The following is a 22218-nucleotide window of genomic DNA, read 5'->3' as shown; positions in this document are numbered from 1 at the left end:
GGAAGAATGACTTTGAAGCCACGGTCACGCTATAGCTTAAAACCCAGTTTAGGTCGGTTTGAATTCCAGTTTTGACCACCGACGAGAATTCTTGGTTCACACTGGTTCGCTTATAACCAAGGCTTAACGTCATTTCAAATTATGACCAGAATTTTGAAAATACTATAATGTATCCCATTAGTTAGGAAAAACGTGATTTTCATCTTGGAAATGGCCAGTTAAGGCTTAAGTGTTGAATTATTATTGGATAACTATAATGATGATTTTTTAATTGGATGAATATTTTAAATCAATTTGTGGTACCTTTTCGCGGCATATTAATACTTATAATAAGCTAAAAATAAAACGTACTATAAACAATGAAATTAATCTACACAACACAGCCGACATGCGATTACTGGACAAACGAAGCGGACGCCGCGAAGGAAATCTCTCGCTTCAAATACCTACCAAGAAGCCTCTAGAGGAGCACTATTTTTTTTTATTGGCTCTCTGATTCAAATGTTCTCCAGCGCGTTTAAAAGCATAGCAACCACAGTGGAAGCTACAAGAAGGGGGCAGTGCAAGACTTTCTCCCCAATATTTACTTTCGATATTATTTGACATTATTTAGAATTTTATTCCCATTATTTTTGAAAATACGAGCAATTTGACTTCGCCTCCTCGTCATTTTCAAAGCGATCCTAAGCAAACCGACTTGGACGAGTTGCTTCCCGCTCACCCTAAGTAGAAATAATTACATTCTTACCTATATTTATAAAAAACCATATTTCGGTGCCTATTTCATCAAAAATAGCTAACAACCAAATGATGATAACCTTTGACACATTAAGTTTTAAGACTAAATAAAGCTGCTAAAAATAGCAAGGTTGCAAATTTTGCCAAGTTTTGAAATAATTAACATAATTTAGATATCAGATTATCTGTATTTACGCTCAGATATTAACAAATCAGTTGAAAAGAGTCAAAATGCAAACCAGATAGTTTAAATCCGAAACTAATCTGTAAATTAACAGACAGAAAATGAGGAAATTTCAGATATCCCTGAGTTATCCCACGAAGAAGTTCTATTTCAAATTTTAATTTGATTTCCACAAGATTATGTATACTAAACGAATAATTCAGATAACTGTTCAGCAAACTGAATCATATCAGGTCAATTCAGACCGGTTAGTTGAGATAATGTTCCAAATATCGGATCCAACTATATGCAAGGACCATATCTGCTTCCTATTGAGTCGTCGTGTACCAAGCTTTAGTAAAATATTTGTAAAAGACCATCGTAGAGGATACATCTTAAAGGTTGGTATGAAGTACTTTGAATCAAACTATCCTTGAAATCGTGTTCAATAGCCTATTTTAAATTCAGTATTGAGCCGATTTAAACGCGCATTGTTACCAGCAGACCTCGTTGGGCCCTTGGAGCTAGGGGCCCCTTTTATTTCGGGTTTCTTATTTTTATAATTTTGAAAATTATTAAGAAAAGCTATGAACTAGAGGTCGGCGGAACAAATAAATTAACCGCAAAAATTTCAATTAATCATTAAAATTAGTATTATTTGATTTATACGAAAAAATTATACGATTAAACAACGATTTAACATGCAAAATTAATCATTTTTTTCGAATATTTCTGAATAATTCTCGGTTATGGATAAATATAAACAATCTTATAATTTCTTATTCAAACGCCGACCTCTACATGAACATCTGTATCAAACTAAATTTTAACAATTGCTTAATTCTATTAATAAACCTTGAAGCTGTGTGGAAAAATAACTATTAATAAAAAATGATCTGTAAAAATTCCTAAACAATTAAGAGGGACCCTAGCCAACATAATTAGTGTAGGGAGCTGTTGGCTCACGTGGCATGAAGAAGGGCTTGCCACCACCCTCCTACGCATTGTAAACCGGCCACCTGAATTATTGACTTTAAAAGTCGCTTGATGACTTAGGCCTAGCTGATTATTATTATATTATTATTACATCAACTGATAGTGACCGTGGAATGATTTGAAGCCAGTTTTTGAGTGTAAAACCCAAAGTCACTAGAAACCCGCGCATTACAAAAGCTGTGGCTATACTGAGGCGTAGAATAATATTTACATTTTCATGTAAATTTTAATATTCAAGTAAACATTTTAATGATTTACCAATTTTGTAAATTTTTCCGTGTCTGTTGTTAGGGGTGCAAGCAGGCGGACTGATATTGGTGTATGGCCGCTCCTCCGAAACTTAATGAGTCTTAAAAGTCCCAGTTGTTCGGCCTTTAAAAGCAAATTATCCGTTAAATTAAATCCAGGCTTTCGACAGCGCTTCCACTCTCCTCTCAATCCCCTCTCTACATAGATATGTTTAATATCTGGAAGACGAAGGCGCGTCAATTTTGAGAAACCAGGCTGCTACGCGACAAATTCTTGTTCGATGATTCGATCGTGGTTTAAAGGTTATCGACGGATTTTGTAGTTCACGCTATCCGCTATTTTATAACGTCAAAGTTTTCCGTTCAGCGACGGAGTCGCGTTCGCGCTTGACTTCGAGTTGGGGAAAGTTGGTAATCGCTGTTTGCTATGATTTTTGTTAATATTTTACAGATCCGAGAAAGTTTAAAGTTAAAGGTATCATTTATCTTAACTCCCATTAACCTAAAAATAAATTAACGGCGACTATAGTGGAGAAATTGTACTTTTTGAAGCGTTGTCCTTATTCGCTAATTCTTCATAAATTTATTTTATACGGATTTATCTTCAATTTTTTATGAAGGAATAAAAGTAGTAAATTTATTACATGATTACTTATATCGAATCCAATTTAGCCCGATAAATCCATTCAAATACATCCGCTTATAAACATGGAATTAATGTAAAAATGTAAGAAAACTTCGAAAAGGGATTTACACTAATCCGGTATCCTTAATACTATAAAAAAAATTGAAAATTAATAAATATTTAATAAATAATTCCGTAGTAAAGTTAAACTACAGGAACTAAATTATATTATAGCTCATTAACTAATCAAGAAAAATTACATAGAAAAATGTTTTGGGGTTGAAGTTTTAAATCAAAGACGCTCGTGAGTAAGAATAGTAATGTCTTCAGATGTATTGCGGGTGGTTTTCGAACAAATTGAGTTAATAATTTCACTTAAGTACGATCTAAGTACCTAGTTTAAAATTGTAATAAGATTTGAAATAAATCCTTTTCGGTTCTATCAAATTCCCTTAAGCAAAACTCGGGTGTAGTTCTGTTAATTTATAGACTAAAGGGTCTCTAATCAACAAGTGATTTCATTTGAACATTGCCCTAAATTCCCATTCTATAAATAAACAAATATCCTTAACTAGTGAAACGATATGTCTTTCCTTCATTTTCTTTTATCGCTTCTTAATTTGGTCTGTTCTCTGTAAATATTTTATAATTCGCTTCGCTTGAAACTCAGTCCTGAGGACTCTCCAATGAGTCTTTTAAGTTTGAATTTCTAACAACCCAAATATTAACTTAGACAGTTTCTTTATAAAAAATAAAAGTTTAAACAAAGTTACGATTCCAAGCCGATAATTGTTTTAACGACATATACCCAACACAACTCCCATATTTAACTACAATTTAAAACCATTTAAAAACTAAATTATGGATATTTCATTTTTAAACTTAATCCAAAACTTATTAATGTATAAAAATTAAGAATTTAAAAAACTCTTTGATTCTAAATTGATATTTGTTTTAACGAAATACACCCAACAAGATGACAAACAAATTTAACTAAAATTTAAAGTAACTAAAATAATAAATTACGGATGTTCAATATTGAAACTTAATCCGAAACTTATTAATGTATAAAATAAAAATAAAATAAACCAAACCTGATGCCAATATCTATATAAAATTCGAAACCATTTAAAAACTAAATTATTTATTATTTAAACTAAATATTTAATACTTTAACTAAATCCGTGGCTTATTAACATTGAAAAATACCACCCATTTATATTTCATTCAATTTAATGCAAATACTTTTATAAAGTTCGGTTGTATTCTACCGTTTAAAATCGCGGTGACAAATTTCTTCTCTAGGGCGCCGGGTTAATTTCGTCGGGGTGTAAATGAAAAAGAGGCGCTTACCCTGTAACAGTGCGGAGAAAACTAATTGAGCAATGAAGAGAATTAGCATCTCGGCAGGCTGATGATGTACTCTGGTCATCGTGTCTCGCGTTGTATTTCGTTCGGAAGCCGGGCCACCTTATGAACCGCCTCCGTCTCGTGATCTCATCGCCCACCCCCGCCCACTTCTCACTCTCTCTCTCAGCTCTAAACGCCGTTGGCGCTTGTCACAGTTCAAACTATCTCGCTCTCCGCTGGTGGCTCTCTTCGGAGTGCGTGTGTCTCTAGTCCACTCGCATCCAGCGATCTCATTCCCAAAGTTCCTCCGCCCCCCCCCCCTTTCGTACAGAGCCTCATCAACCCGATATTCGGTCGACGCGCCTCCTGGCTGTCAAATAAGGAAACATTGTTCAAAACATACTACAATGAGCGGCCGCTATTTGCCCTATTAGAGCGACTATCGCGGAATTTCGTCCGCGATGCTATTAAAAATTGGGTTTTTTCACTACATCGTAGCCCTGAAGGTGGCGTAACTGTAGAATATTGAACGAAGGAGTTTGGTGGTTTATAAATTATATTAATATTGCGAGCAAGCGATTCTGCTGTCTTTATATGTTGTTAATATTGCAAGCATAAAATTCGTTGGTTTTTAAGTGTTATTAATATTGCAAGAAGACAATTCATTGGTTTTTAAGTGTTATTAATATTGCAAGAAGACAATTCATTGGTTTTGAAGTGTTGTTAATATTGAAAGCAGGAAATACGTTTATTTTTAAATGTTGTTAATATTGCAAGCAGGAAATTCGTTGGTTTTTAAGTGTTATTAATATTGCAAGCTAGAAATTCGTTAGTTTTTAAGTGTTGTTAATATTGCAAGCAGGAAATTTGATTTTTTTAAAATGTTTTTAATATTGCGGACAAGAAATTCGATGGTTTTTAACGTGTTTAATATTGCTCGTGAGAAATTCGATTGCTTTCCAATGAGTTGAACATTGCGTACCAAAAATTCGATTCTAATAAAAAGTTTTTAGCATTGCATACCAGAAATTCCATTGTTTTAAATGTTTTTAACATTGATTGTGATAAATTCCATTGCTTTTAATTGTTTTAACATTGATTGTGATAAATTCCATTGCTTTTAATTGTTTTAATATTGATTGCGATAAATTCCATTGCTTTTAATTGTTTTAACATTGATTGTGATAAATTCCATTGCTTTTAATTGTTTTAATATTGATTGTGATAAATTCCATTGCTTTTAATTGTTTTAATATTGATTGCGATAAATTCCATTGCTTTTAATTGTTTTAACATTGATTGTGATAAATTCCATTGCTTTTAATTGTTTTAATATTGATTGCGATAAATTCCATTGCTTTTAATTGTTTTAACATTGATTGTGATAAATTCCATTGCTTTTAATTGTTTTAATATTGATTGTGATAAATTCCATTGCTTTTAATTGTTTAAATATTGATTGCGATAAATTCCATTGCTTTTAAATGTTTTAACATTGATTGCGATAAATTCCATTGCTTTTAATTGTTTTAATATTGATTGTGATAAATTCCATTGCTTTTAATTGTTTTAATATTGATTGCGATAAATTCCATTGCTTTTAATTGTTTTAATATTGATTGCGATAAATTCCATTGCTTTTAAATGTTTTAACATTGATTGTGATAAATTTCATTGCTTTTAATTGTTTTAATATTGATTGTGATAAATTCCATTGCTTTTAATTGTTTAAATATTGATTGCGATAAATTCCATTGCTTTTAAATGTTTTAACATTGATTGCGATAAATTCCATTGCTTTTAATTGTTTTAATATTGATTGCGATAAATTCCATTGCTTTTAATTGTTTTAATAATGATTGCGATAAATTCCATTGCTTTTAATTGTTTTAATATTGATTGCGATAAATTCCATTGCTTTTAATTGTTTTAACATTGATTGTGATAAATTCCATTGCTTTTAATTGTTTTAATATTGATTGTGATAAATTCCATTGCTTTTAATTGTTTAAATATTGATTGCGATAAATTCCATTGCTTTTAAATGTTTTAACATTGATTGCGATAAATTCCATTGCTTTTAATTGTTTTAATATTGATTGCGATAAATTCCATTGCTTTTAATTGTTTTAATATTGATTGCGATAAATTCCATTGCTTTTAATTGTTTTAATATTGATTGCGATAAATTCCATTGCTTTTAAATGTTTTAACATTGATTGTGATAAATTCCATTGCTTTTAATTGTTTTAATATTGATTGTGATAAATTCCATTGCTTTTAATTGTTTTAATATTGATTGCGATAAATTCCATTGCTTTTAATTGTTTTAATATTGATTGCGATAAATTCCATTGCTTTTAATTGTTTTAATATTGATTGCGATAAATTCCATTGCTTTTAATTGTTTTAACATTGATTGTGATAAATTCCATTGCTTTTAATTGTTTTAATATTGATTGCGATAAATTCCATTGCTTTCAGTTGTTTTAACATTGATTGCGATAAATTCCATTGCTTTTAATTGTTTTAATATTGATTGCGATAAATTCCATTGCTTTTAATTGTTTTAATATTGATTGCGATAAATTCCATTGCTTTTAAATGTTTTTTAACATTGATTGCGATAAATTCCATTGCTTTTAATTGTTTTAATATTGATTGCGATAAATTCCATTGCTTTTAAATGTTTTTAACATTGATTGTGATAAATTCCATTGCTTTTAATTGTTTTAATATTGATTGCGATAAATTACATTGCTTTTAATTGTTTTAATATTGATTGCGATAAATTCCATTGCTTTTAAATGTTTTTTAACATTGATTGCGATAAATTCCATTGCTTTTAATTGTTTTAATATTGATTGCGATAAATTCCATTGCTTTTAAATGTTTTAACATTGATTGCGATAAATTCCATTGCTTTTAATTGTTTTAATATTGATTGTGATAAATTCCATTGCTTTTAATTGTTTTAATATTGATTGCGATAAATTCCATTGCTTTTAATTGTTTTAATATTGATTGCGATAAATTCCATTGCTTTTAAATGTTTTTAACATTGATTGTGATAAATTCCATTGCTTTTAATTGTTTTAATATTGATTGCGATAAATTCCATGGCTTTTAATTGTTTTAATATTGATTGCGATAAATTCCATTGCTTTTAAATGTTTTTAACATTGATTGCGATAAATTCCATTGCTTTTAATTGTTTTAATATTGATTGCGATAAATTACATTGCTTTTAATTGTTTTTAACATTGATTGTGATAAATTCCATTGCTTTTAATTGTTTTAATATTGATTGCGATAAATTACATTGCTTTTAATTGTTTTAATATTGATTGCGATAAATTCCATTGCTTTTAAATGTTTTTTAACATTGATTGCGATAAATTCCATTGCTTTTAATTGTTTTAATATTGATTGCGATAAATTACATTGCTTTTAATTGTTTTAACATTGATTGCGATAAATTCCATTGCTTTTAAATGTTTTTTAACATTGATTGCGATAAATTCCATTGCTTTAAGTTGTTTTAACATTGATTGCGATAAATTCCATTGCTTTCAGTTGTTTTAACATTGATTGCGATAAATTCCATTGCTTTTAAATGATTTTTAACATTGATTGCGATAAATTCCATTGATTTTAAATGTTTTTTAACATTGATTGCGATAAATTCAATTGCTTTGAGTTGTTTTAACATTGATTGCGATAAATTCCATTGCTTTTAAATGTTTTTTAACATTGATTGCGATAAATTCAATTGCTTTGAGTTGTTTTAACATTGATTGCGATAAATTCCATTGCTTTTAAACGTTTTTTAACATTGATTGCGATAAATTCCATTGCTTTTAAATGTTTTTTAATATTGATTGCGATAAATTCCATTGCTTTCAGTTGTTTTAACATTGATTGCGATAAATTCCATTGCTTTTAATTGTTTTAATATTGATTGCGATAAATTCCATTGCTTTTAATTGTTTTAATATTGATTGCGATAAATTCCATTGCTTTTAAATGTTTTTTAACATTGATTGCGATAAATTCCATTGCTTTTAATTGTTTTAATATTGATTGCGATAAATTCCATTGCTTTTAAATGTTTTTAACATTGATTGTGATAAATTCCATTGCTTTTAATTGTTTTAATATTGATTGCGATAAATTACATTGCTTTTAATTGTTTTAATATTGATTGCGATAAATTCCATTGCTTTTAAATGTTTTTTAACATTGATTGCGATAAATTCCATTGCTTTTAATTGTTTTAATATTGATTGCGATAAATTCCATTGCTTTTAAATGTTTTAACATTGATTGCGATAAATTCCATTGCTTTTAATTGTTTTAATATTGATTGTGATAAATTCCATTGCTTTTAATTGTTTTAATATTGATTGCGATAAATTACATTGCTTTTAATTGTTTTAATATTGATTGCGATAAATTCCATTGCTTTTAAATGTTTTTAACATTGATTGTGATAAATTCCATTGCTTTTAATTGTTTTAATATTGATTGCGATAAATTACATTGCTTTTAATTGTTTTAACATTGATTGCGATAAATTCCATTGCTTTTAAATGTTTTTAACATTGATTGCGATAAATTCCATTGCTTTCAGTTGATTTAACATTGATTACGATAAATTCCATTGCTTTCAGTTGTTTTAACATTGATTGCGATAAATTCCATTGCTTTTAAATGTTTTTTAACATTGATTGCGATAAATTCAATTGCTTTGAGTTGTTTTAACATTGATTGCGATAAATTCCATTGCTTTTAGTTGTTTTAACATTGATTGCGATAAATTCCATTGCTTTTAAATGTTTTTTAACATTGATTGCGATAAATTCAATTGCTTTCAGTTGTTTTAACATTGATTGCGATAAATTCCATTGCTTTTAATGGTTTTAATATCGCTCGCGAGAAATTCGAATCTATTGCAATGTTTTTAACAGTACGTACCAGAAATTCGATTCTTTTAAAATGTTTTTAACATTTCGTACCAGAAATTCGATGGTTTTATAAACTTAAATATATCATTTTTGCTCCTATTTCTAAACTAGAGGAAGTTTTTGGCGTTTAATGTTTCATAGATGGATAGTCAAGGAATGTACTGGTCTAAATTTAGAAAGACCTGCACACATTGCTGCTTCTATCGTTTTCGCTTTACTAAATTCGCTGGGAAATTGCAAAATTTCATTTTGGAAATATTTCGGAGAATTTTTATGAGCATAGCGTCCAATTTCAATCCCAAAAGACATAGGCCGTGGTTTTCATTAATTTTAATAAGTCTGGGAATACGGTAGAAGATCTCCGAAACTTTTCTCGTCACTGAATCGTCCAAGATTTATAACGGCATGTCTGAAATATTATCGCGTTGCAAACACTTAATATGTAGGAGGTACCAACGAGAAGATGTCAGACATTCTGTATAGTTAATTTGCACCACACTTCTCTGATGAAATGCCTTACGTGGTGACACTTTATAAATTTGATTTTAATCTGTTGCTATGAAATTTCCGGTATAAAATTGGAAATCACAGAACAATTGTGATAAATCTCTGGTCCTCTGGAAATCAGCAATCATCTGATAAAATTCCAGGGATAAAATTATCTAGGCTGTTAGTCACCTAAGTAATCAGGTGTACAAATCGTAGGTAAATCACGGAAAAGTTCCTAAGAAAAGTTTAGGGAACTCAATGCAAATCACAGTAAATTGTAGTAAATCTCTAGAAATCGTAGTTTTTTCGACGAAATTTCAAGGATATAAAAATGTGCAATAGACTGCTCAAATATAGGGCTCTCAGGGCCGGATTAAGACTTTATGGGGCCCTAGGCCCAAGTTAATTTTGGTGCCCCCTTTCAATTTATAATTGAGAAATGGAAGGAAAATTCATTTTGCTGCCAGATTTAGTATGTCGTCAGGGGCTAGACGGCAGTCCGTCAGAGAATGTGACAATCAAACGTTTTTGGTTCATAGGGGTGGACGCATTTACTAAAATTACTCCGGAAAATATTTTGTGAAAAGCAAATGATTAAAGTTTTGTACTTTTATTTTTTTCGAACCCTCTTGGTGCCCCTGGTAGGCTTGGTGCCCTAGGCCAAGGCCTATTCGGCCTATTGGTTAATCCGGCCCTGAGGGCACCCAGGATGTAAATTATATAAAATTGCCCAGAAGAAAATCACTGAAGTAGTCAGAAAATAACTGGAAGTCACCGCAAAAATTTTGAGAACTCAGTTTAAATCACAGGAAAGTGTGACGAATATCTGGAAATCACAGAAAAATTGAGAGAAAACTCCGGAAATCATTGAAAATTTGTGCGAAATCTCCAAAAATCACTGTAAAATTTTGATAAATCTCGGGAAATCAAAGAAATATGGTGAGAAATCCCCTAAATTCAGAAAACAGTTCTTAGGAACTCTCTTGAAATCACTGAAAATCTGAGACGAATATCCGGAAATCACTGAAAATCTGAGACGAATATCCGGAAATCACTGAAAATCTGAGACGAATATCCGGAAATCACTGAAAATCTGAGACGAATATCCGGAAATCACTGAAATGTTGTTTGAAATATCTGGAAATCACTGAAAAGTTGTTTTAAATATCCGGAAATCACAGAAAAGTTGTGAGGAATATCTGGAAATCACAGAAACGTAAAGATAACTCATGGGGAAATTATATCAGAAAACGCTGAAAATCATAATTTTTTTTTAAATCAGTAATCAGGTGTACAAAACATTGAACAGTGACTATGCCCGCGTATCTTTGCTTTGATTTTTTTGCGTTTTCATCTTAATTGGCTATAGTGTATAGCGCGTGTGAGAAGAGAACGGGTGAGTCTGTGGGTTATTAGAGAAAACGTTTGGTCTAAACTCTTCGCGGGATGGGCCGGCCGGCAATCGTAGCTGCAAGGCGCCTTATCTCAAATTACCCACGCTAAGCATACACCGGATGTCGTTGATTTAGACTCGCCCTCCATTCTAGTATCCGAGGTGCCCAGGGCCCCCAAAAAACCCTTAAGTAAATAATCGGCCTCTTGTTGGCCAGCCCGATAAAGAGAACTCCTTACGCTGTCACGTAGAAATGTTCAGCGCTGGTGCTGCCCTCTACACCCCATTTTACTTTGCGGATCGAATGTACCTTCTCCGAATCGACCACTGTTAAAGTAGGAGGACCGGCCATGTTGTTACAAAAGTGACCCACCACTATGTTAGTACCGTAGCTGTATACTTTTCGCTTGTTCTGGGATTTGCGAGTAGGGTTAGAAGAGTGACCCTATGACGTCATTTTACTTCGCGATTCTGTGGTGGCGAATAGTTCGAAAAACGTTTTTCCAAAATGGCTGCCTGTGGCTATTTTACCAGATAAACTATTTTTATTCCGCTTTTGTGGAGAATAAAAAGGGAAGCCTGATTAATAATATTAATAATCCGCTAGGCTAATACCCAAGGCACCAACTAAGGCCCAAGTCATCTAGCCACTTTTAATGCCCGAAATTCAGGTGGCCGGATTACAATGCGTAGCAGGGTGGTGGCAAGCCCTTCATGCTACGCGAGCCAACAGCTCCCTACACTAGCTATTACCGTTAATAAGTTATTATGGAAGGGTAAACCGAAGAGCTCGGGGAAAACCCCTTAAACCAGCGGGGAGAAAACTTGCAAACTCAACGCGGAAGGAGTTGTTCCGAGTTTTCATTTAGTGCCACAATTTAGGATCGAACCCGGCTCCTCTTGCTGCGAGGCAAAAGTGCTAACCACTCCACCACCCCACCTCAAACAAGTGAAAGGTGTCCACCTAGCGGCGGGCTCAGTGGGTAATTAGGAAAGGAAACCCCAAAAAAATTAAAGTATTTAGTATAAAGAGCATATAGAAATCGAAATATTCTGTATGGAATACCATACTTAGATATGGCTTTAGAAAATTATAAAAGACCCCAAAATCCTTTTATGGGTCCCAAACATATAGTAGGCTAAACGTACTTGGCCAACCTTAGCAAAAGATCCTGTGGGTGTCGCCACTGTTGACGTAATGATAAATCAAAAATGAATTTAGCTTTAACACAGAATATGAAACCACTGATATCTGGAAGATGATCTTCGCCTACGTGGAGAAAAGACTACACTAGGAAAGGCTGTGGTGCGTAGTTTTACACAATCCAAGGGATTTGGGTGTATTAGGTACACGTGCAATGTAGCCGATGCCACCGTGTCGTACATAACTCTTTATCAGTTAGAGTTATAAATTTCAACGATATCTAGTTCAACGCTACATTTACCTGGGCCCTATGTATCCTAATATAATTTTTTAAATCTGAGCCCAAGAAGTTAATTGTTTTTCCATTTTAGTGGTTTTTGGCGATTTTTGGCTTAAAATATACATAATTTTTAAAATTAGGAGCGACTTGGTTGAAAATTATATTTCTAGTTAGTACTGATCATTTCTGAACTACGTTTTCGGTTGCATTAAGAAGTTTTAATTTATTCATGGGACCCCAAAATTGATACAAACGCCATCTAACTCGTTGGCGTTTTGATACCTTATTTCCAAAACCATGTAACTCGAAAAATTCGGTTTGTCTAAAAATTAATTGAAATTAAAGTGTTTGAGCAAAACCAGGTAAATCGTAAAATTATTATTCGATAAAATTTCTCTTGGGTTTATTAAGTACAAGCTGATTGGAAATTTTTTTAATTTAATTTAAATTTAATACTTAAAATATAGTTAATACATCGGGAGGATTGTGTGTACTTCAATGTCCGTGACATGTAGTGTTCGGAATTGTTTATTCATTATCCACAAATTTTCCGATTTATTTAAAAAACGTTGGTAAAACGAATATCATTTTAACTTATTTAATTATGTTTTTTTACGCAACCAAGCATTAATTTGAATAAAAGTGGTATTTATTTAAATAATTGTTTGTTTCATTTAAATAATAGGTTTATTCACCTTCGATTATTTAAACATTTTACAATTTTATTCAACTATTGGTTATTTAAATAAATATTATTTAAATATATATTTTATTCATGGATAAAAATTAATCGACTGCCGAACACTAGTGGCAGGATTGACATCTTGTTCTTCAGGGAATCAAGAGGCAAACAGGGGGACATATTCTCCATCCCGTGTATACATTCTTCGTGAAAGTTACCTATTTATTAAACAATGTTACTAGCAACGTTTCGTTAAGATCTACGTCATCCCGGATTTATCTTACTTCAAAAAAATTCCCTCGCAATGCGAACGGGACTTCGATTCAATTTAAACAATCAGAAAATCATTCCAATTGTTTTATCAATATTTTTCAAAACTCTTCAATGGGCCGTTCTCTCTCGGCGGGCTCATTATCGGCCGAACGAAACGTCCCCCTCAGATTTCCTTTCTCCGCAAATTCCCTCTCATTAAGGCCCGCGCTCCCCTCCAAATTTAAAATTCACCCAATTGGTATTTACAGTTAGCCAGATCTCCCCCAATTTGGAAAGGGAGGACAACGGACCAACGAAAGAGAGAGAGAGGGGGGGATGGGGGTCAGGAGAGGGGTAGAGAAGGGGGTCACGAGCCCCTTTTCCTCGACTGTTTATAGTCGTAAAAATACCCCTTGCATCCGGTTGATACGAAACCCCAGGACGATCCAGGCTCTGAATTTAACCGGGGTGGAGAGAGAGTAGTTGACTCTTCTCGATGGACGTGTGACGCCATCTAGTGGGATTCTTTTTAATGAGACCCTGATGGGCGCTCTCCGCTTCTGTTCGGCCCTCGTCGTTGTAACGTCTTCAAAGCCTCATTGGTCTTAAACGGCCCCCAGAGGTCAAAGAGATGCCGGATTCAGAAACGCCTGGTCACCCTCGAACTGTTTTCGGCCATCTGAAGACTCCGACTTCGGGAGGGAGGTTGTAAGGTTCACTTTGGACCTCCCCCATTCCTGTACTATCTACGGAAGTAAAATTCTTTTTTACCTCCCTTTTAGTTTTACCTGAGTGCTTTTTATTGCTTTTTGCCAAAACCCAGAGCGTTTTTGATCTCGTATTGTTCGCGATAATATTTTAATAGCTCTAATTTTGCGCCATACTCGGGTTTACCGAGATAGATAGGTATTTATTGACGAAACGCTTACACGCGAGATGATATAGATGGCGTTGGTAGTCTTACTCCTGTAAATTAACTTCTCCCTGAACACCAAAGCCGCGCGTGTGTAACACTTTTACAGGCGCCAGTAGGCCAAATATTAAGGATAACCGAAAATGTGTATTTCAAAAACTTTGTATCTTTTTTTTGTAACATTTTGAAACGTTCATCTTTTAACAATTTGGCCGTATTATTGTACGATATTTTGTATTTTTTTAAGCGTAAATTTCAATTATTTTTTCCCGGATTTCACTGGTGTACTATCGCTCTCTAACCCATTTAGGTACCAGATATTTGAAGTGCATTTTTTCGTAGGGTACGTTTTTTTTTTCTTCCTGGACTGAGGGACAGGGAGAGGAGGGGGTTAGAGGTTAGGGTCCAGGTTCCCCATAATCCCGATACCACGTACTCTGGTCGAATGGGTAAACTAACGTGTCTCGCATTCTCTAAGGGTGTATCTCCACAACCAAATCGGACCGTTCGCACTAGCTACCATCATTATCTTTATCAATCTAACGTTAAATTACTTTTACATACATTAAATTTATAATTCGATGATTCAGATACGTTAACCATCTGTCTTATTTAAATTCTATCGATGTATATTAATTTTTATAAGGATTTCCAAATTGAGTCTCGGCTAGATGCGAACGGGGTGTTCTAAATAGGAAAACAGACTGAGCTGCTGGAAGGCGAGTTCTTGCCTCGAATCCTTCTAGTTTACTCGCTACCGCTATAATGTCATTGGAAATCACCTGACAGATAAGATAAAGGTTTGCTTGAAGGTGAAGTTTTCCCACTTTCGCTTTGGCTCGGTCTCTCCGCTAATGGTGTATCGCGGTAGGTCGATTTCATTTAGATTGGGACATAGAGAGCCACGAATCGAATAATGGCGAAGCTAGCGTCATCTATTAGTTTATTTTTCAGCTAGGACATTAAATGCTTGACCAAGGCCTAAACGGTTTTTATTTTTAAGACTTAATGAAATTACTTCCTATAATTTATATTTTACAGTTAGTATATCTGGAAAGTGAGTATTTGGTTGAATTCAATCGAGTTATTTTTATTTGTTGCGGCGAGTTTTCTGAGATACGGGGCACGTACCTATTTGCCATTGAACAAATAATTCATCTACTGCACTCGGCTTATAATCTTTTCGGACCAACGAGAATTGAAACTTAATTTCGAACGCCTAATTTGACCTTGACCTCTCTTAACCTTTTCGCAATTTCTCCAACATGTTCTTAGATCTTATTTTGTCCGGTGTCATACCTATTTAAGCTATCTTGCAAAGTTGCAACTTACTTAACTGTTGGTAATAGTAATACTTGTTTATGCGTAATTAAATATGGTTTGCGATTGCAAATGTAGTGCTCGGAATTGTTTATTCATTATCCACAAAATTTCCGATTTATTTAAAAAACGTTGGTAAAAAGAATATAATTTTAACTTATTTAATTATGTTTTTACGCAACCAAGCATTTATTTGAATTAAAATGGTATTTATTTAAATAATTGTTTGTTTTGTTTAAATAATAGGCTTATCCACTTTCGATTATTTACACATTTTACAATTATTATTCAAATATTGGTAATTTAAATAAATATTATTTAAATATCGCCGAACTTATTTTATCCATGGATAAAAGTTAATCGAACGCCGACCTCTATGCAAATGTGGGCTTTACAAGTTACATGAGAAGCATCTCCAATGAATTCCAATTTTCCGTTAAACCATGTGTACTCAGTTGAACATTTACCGCGTGTATTACTGCGCCTAGCGATGTAAAATGTATTAGTACAAATGATACTCATAAATAAAGATATTTTCTTTTAATATTTTTAGTTATTTTCGTTTAAAAAAAAGATGTGTATTAAAGTTTAACAAATGAAATTTCGCAATAAAAACTAGCCACGTTTCAAATCATTTACCCATAATACTGACGTCATGATAGCTAAGCCGCTCCTAGAGACTGAGGGTAGACTGCCTAGTGCAGTTCGATATTCATGGTTCAAATGAGTACAAGTGGGGTGGCGGAGTGGTTAGCACTTTCACCTCGCAGCAAGTTGCAACAGGAACCGGGTTCGATCCCAGCTTGGGGCACTGGGTGAAAACTCGGAACAACTCCTTCTGCGTTGAGTTTGCGAGTTCTCTCCCCACTGGTTTAAAGGGTTTTTTCCCGAGCTCTTCGGTTTCCCCTTCCATAAAAACTTGTTGAGGTTAACGGTAACAGTTAGTGTAGGGAGCTGTTGGCTCGATCGCGTGGCACGCAGGGCTTGCCACCACCCTCCTACGCATTGTAACCCGGCCACCTGAATTAAAGGCTTCAAAAAGTCGCTTGATGGCTTAGGCCTAAGGTGGTGCCTTGGGTATTAGCCTTGCTGATTATTATTATTACATTCATGAGGTGCGTCTAGTTTGTCAGAATTCTAACTGAGAAGCTCAGAAATTTTTCATTCTGAGAAACTAAACACTTCTGGCCCGAAATAGAATCATTCGTTTTTGACCATTCTGAGCCAAAGAGTCAAAATAGTTTCGAGCGTATTTAAGGGGGGGGGGTGCCTAATAAAAATCAGTGAAACTGCCGTCAGCACCCCCCCTTAAAAGTTTTCCTCAAAACCCCCACTGAAATGAAATCCTGGATACGCCCTTGTACCTTGCTGACAGAAATCAAAATGGCGGAGTGTAGTGCTGATATTGATGGGACACTATACGATCCTGAAACAGATATAAATGATATTTAACGTGTAAAACAGGGGGAATACGAAAGAATTGCGAATGGTGAGTAATATTTCGTTATTATTGGTCATTGATTTTTTTGACATTTAAATATACCCCAACTCAAATATAAATTCTTCCAATCGCCCTGATCCCTTTACTTATTTTTTATTTCTTATCCCTAATTTTACTTTTATTGAGTATATTTAAATTAAGAAAGTTTCAATAATCATTACTTTTTTATGTAATATTTTTTTATTTTTTTTTATGTTTGTTATTTTTTATATATGTTTTTTTTAATATTGCTAAAATTCTAAAAATAAGAGAACAACACGCAAGGGCTTACAAGTCAATTATGACTTAGCCCTACAACTCATGTAACCTTAAAAGATATATTTAATAGAATAATTGAATTGAATGTCTAACCGTTATTTTATCACCTACTCATTTCAAATTGTCCTCTAGAGCCAAGGCCTAACAGAAATACGTGCGTTTTGGTTTTGACTTTTTAGATGAATTTTATGCGGCAAAGAATTCTTAGTAAAAGAAACGCTTCTGTTTAGAATCTGACGCTAAGAATTTTTCGTACTCAGAAAAAATCTTTTTGTCAGACCACAGTATGACAAACTAGACGAACATGGTATACCTACGTTGTGCACTCTCTGACATCACGAACAGTATAAATCAATTCAAATTTTTGCACGGTGGAATACGGTAATAGCAAAAGTGACATAATTACCAAAAGTGTGTCAATCGGACCTATTTCTGAAAGAATGAATGTTACGAGCGAAATACAAATTGGGAGGGGAGAAGGGAAAGTACGCCTTGGGGAGAGAAGGAAGTTAAAACCAACAAATAACGCCTCGTAGTGAGGAACGGAGGAACTAAGTATCACTGGTCAAAGTTAGTTAATTTTTTGATTTTTCGTCGTTCTGCGGAGATGCTATCGCCATCTACCTACGATATAATACCATAGACTAAAAAAAGATCCAGAAAGGCGACAATAAATAGTCTTTTACGTGGTCGATCTCGAGTCGAGCATTCATTAAACCTTTAGCGTACGAATGTACAGGGATTGTCACACTTTTGGGAATTATGTCACTTTTGCCATAAGTTAATAAATTTTTCATGATCAGATCTAAACAACTACCAACAATCAATTAGATATCCGCAGTTCCGCACGTTTCCATGACGTACTCTTTTTACAAATTTGAGCAATATTTCGCCCCTTCATACATAGCTAACAGCATAAGTAACATTATACAATAAGTATGATAGTAAGCAAAAATTATCACAAACTAATTTTCTGAACTATTGCGCAATCAAGGTTAAGTTCGGCAAAGAGCCCCCTAGTGTCTAAATAGGCTGCAGGCAAAATAAACTAATACCAAGAACGATAATTTACAATTAATTTCGGTTGTCAGTGTCTACAAAAGGTTCGGGAAAAAATTATCATTAAAATAGTTATTTGAGTAATGTTACTTATGTTATCAGTAATAATTCACGGTCACACTATAGCTTGAAACAACTTTTAATGGATAGATCCTCTCAATTTTATTGGTCAAAACTAGCATTCAAACCGACCTAAACTGGGTTTTAAGGTCTTTTACGTGGTCGATCTCGAGTCGAGAATTCATTAAACCTTTAGCGTACGAAAGTACAGGGATTGTCGCACTGTTGGTAATTATGTCACTTTTGGTAATAGGATAAAAGATCGTTTTCATTTCCTATTTTTCGCATTTAGATTTAACACTATTTACGGCAGAGCTAAGTTACTAATCGCAAACTTTGACGCGTTGATTTTTTTCTTATCACGTGAAAGAAGCGATCGCCAAAAAATACAATTGATAAGAAAGAAATAGCGTACTTAGCGGTAATACTCAATGGAATACTGCAGGGGGTAAAAAAAACGGTAAAGAAAGCTTCCAAAAACACAGTAGCCATCGAATTAGGCGCGGAGTACATTTGTCATGAGTCTCCGGGCTTTTTCCAGACTTCAGAGCGGTAAATATAGGAATGCTTGGCTTCCGCTAAAAATGGCCGGGTGCATCGGGGGAACGACCCGCAACCGATTAGGACCCCCCCCCCCTCCGCGCTTTCCCCTACTCATTAGTTCCCTATTCATTTCCATTATCTTAGATTAATGAAGACTTTCTGACTCTCTGTGTCGTCCACTTTTCCCCTTTGAATAGGCTTCGTTGAAGCTTCTCTCTCTCTCTCTCGCACTTTTTGTTCAAACTTTCTTTTTAGCTAGTTTTCGATTTATGTTTGCGTTTCGAGGAAAAGTTTTATTATTTTGACGTTTTCGGTTTGGGAGTTTAGGCTTAATAACTTAAAGCCACGCGTTTGTCAGGACGAACTTTTCTTTGCCAGTTTATTAGCCATTGCATTTGCTTAATTGGCCGAGTCTTTCGCGAGATTTAATTATCATTTTTCCGTCTCGAAACGGGGCTTTTTGGACATGTCGAGTTCCGATTCAAATATTAAAATTCAAATATTCGTTGTCTTAAAGGGAATATTACCCGCAGCGTGTTCGTTAAGATCTACTCTAACAATATTAAGGTTTACCTACGCGAGAAACCCCTAAGGAGCGCCCCAATCAAAGCCGTAGTGGCTAATGGAAAACTAGAGGTTATATTCCCTTTAAGGGAAAAGCCTCCGAATTTTTAGTAACGTTATCTGCCACCAGATGGGGGTAAGCTCAAATTAATGTTCTCCAACCAGAAGCGAATAAAAGCCTGGATGCTTCCAAACATCGTCTTTTAAAAGGCGTTTGAATTTCACAAGTTCGGCCGATATTAACAAAGTAATCTATCATAACAGTAGTGTATATGATAAAATCATTGTAAAAGACGGTTCAGTACCATTTTATTCTAATTTTTCATGAAAAAATGTTTGCAAGAGTATATCCGAATTTGTTTCTTTTCATTGTAAGTAATAAATATTTTATATCACAAATTGAATATCGTTTTTTATTTGTTTACACTCGTAACCCCCTGTCTAAAAAAAAAGGAATGGTCTAGCTTCTGAAGTCTGGCGTACGTGGCGCGGCCAATCAAATAAAATATTATCAATAGTTAGTTAATCGAGAATTTTTTTTTTTTAAATGTTTTTCTGAAAATATTTTTTTAGTACCGGTATCGGCCAATATCGGCTTCGCTTACCTCAAAATTAAAAATACAAATATTTCAAAAACTATAACAATAGGTGTTTACTATTTTTGACTGAACACCTATCGAGAGAGAAATGTTACTTAAGTTGAATAATCGAGATTCCGTCAAAAAATTTCAAATCAGTTTGTCAATTCGACTACGCGGAAGTGCCGTCGGTAATCAATATGAAAATGAATTGTTGATCGAAGTAGTTTGTCGATGGTCGGACCGAGCTCTGACGATTGTAGTGGGAAATGTACGAGGGAAAAATTAACAATTTCATACCAAATATAATTGCTATATAAGGAAAAACAATTTACGCAAAATTGGTAAAAATATTCGATTGCAAAACAACATGCATATTTTTAACATTCCGTTGATCAACGAATTTTTAATTTATGTCACCAGGTTTAACTGATAGGTGCTAGTTACGTGAAAAACAAGACGATTTTTCCATCTAGTTGCTACTCCCTTTAACCTAGGAGCAACAAACACAAGGAGAACGCAGCTAGCCTTGAAACCCGCTAAACGCAGTGCTGTGTACAAATTTCATTGGACGAGCCTTTACGCTGAACGTTTTAGACAATTTCCGAATTTCCCCCTTCCGACGCCAGCATTCGCGAAAGCGTCTAGCGAATGAAAAATGTACCTAAGAAAATGCACGATATTTGACGGGTTGCGTTCTCCTTGTGTGGGGTGCTGTGTTTGTTGCTCCTAACTTTAACGCATTCTCGACTAATATGACAAGTAGCGGGTTTCATTTGATTTCTCGAGATTCGCTCCGAATCTGTCTCTGACGTCATAGATCTCGTCCCGATCGACTAGAGTAAAACCGAAAATGGAAAATTTCCATAAACATATTACCAAGCTTTTTTTGTTTTTCGTCCGCTAGTAATTTGAGTTTTCGTGATTGGTCTGTCATTTTGCCAACAAATCTAAAAGGAGTACGCAAAAAATTTGCTCCAGTCCCCGAACTCTATCCGTTGATCTATCGAAATAGGCAGATCGGTTTTGGACAATCTCGGAGCACCCGAGAGCGGGAAATGGAGCACGCCAAACTTGATCGGAGTAGATCTGAGAACGCAAATGGAACATAAAATGTTGATCAGACCGATCTAGAGCGTTCGAGAGCAGTCAAATGGTAAGCGCTATTAAAGTCGATCTACATTACTGATAATTTCGAGATGGCAGTTCATCAGGTATCTTGGTGGTTTTTACCAATTGACTCAGTCCAAAATGTACACGCAGGATAAATCTAAAATACTGCTAAATAAGGTTAAAAGTGTTTGTACCAAAAAGGTCTATGATAATCTATGATCATAACGTAGAGCAAGAACGTTCCGCAATAAGCTATAATGTTAGATTTGGAAAACCTGATTTGAAATCTTTTAGTGGTCAATTAAAATAGTTTTGCACATATTTTTCTGGGTTGTATACATTGTTTTCTGTGTATATTTTAATCTGCCTGCCATTGCTCTAGATTAGTAAAAGTAATACGCTACTTAACATAATGTTCAAGGATAGAAATAGGGTGACTTCACCAATAGGCCAATGACCATAGGCTACGTGCGTAGTTTAAATTTTGCTCATATGTATCGCCGCCTTCCGACCGAGTTTTAAATTGAATATATGAAAGCTGTCAAAATTATCTCTTCACAAAAGCTGAAAGTCTCAACCCAAATTCAAAAGCGTCTGCTATTTCTTCATATATTTATTTGACAGATATTAAGGCAGATGGCGCTATGTTTCCTAAGCTCGAAACCTATAGAGAAAAATTATTTCCCACAATGGCGTCCATTATTAAAGGGCGCATAAACTTGTTTATGGTGGATCTACGAATCTAACATATCTGCCGTTTAACAAAAGGCATGAATGATTAGCACTCGTTGCGATAAAGGCCAGCCGTAGCGCGGGCTAGCAGACCATTATTTTAGATCATACTCCCTTTCAAGCTACAGCTTCGTCGTCGTGCGATTTGTAATTTTTTGGGCAATTTTGTTAGTGGAAACTTTAAAAACAGATTGTATTTACCGCTTAGTAATCGTAATACGAAGTACTTGCCATCTATCGGCTAAGAAAA

At 34.1% G+C, this 22218-nt stretch overlaps 1 protein-coding gene across 1 annotated transcript in view; it reads right to left on the bottom strand.

Moving 5' to 3' along the window:
• Window positions 1-4353, bottom strand: part of LOC149952676 (kin of IRRE-like protein 3) — a 111948-nt gene extending 107595 nt beyond the window's left edge. Inside the window, exon 1 of the mRNA XM_090169790.1 lies at window positions 4124-4353. Within this exon, the coding sequence (XP_090025916.1) occupies window positions 4124-4202 (79 nt within the window). The 5' untranslated portion in view covers window positions 4203-4353. The remainder of the gene's footprint in view (window positions 1-4123) is intronic.
• Window positions 4354-22218: the final 17865 nt, after the last annotated feature.

Source organism: Leiobunum rupestre, chromosome 3 (genome assembly GCF_980474605.1).
Source record: "Leiobunum rupestre chromosome 3, qqLeiRupe1.1.hap1, whole genome shotgun sequence".
Taxonomy (NCBI): domain Eukaryota; kingdom Metazoa; phylum Arthropoda; class Arachnida; order Opiliones; family Sclerosomatidae; genus Leiobunum; species Leiobunum rupestre.
Note: the sequence above shows the minus strand (reverse complement) of the source record. Positions and strands in the feature narration are given on the sequence as shown.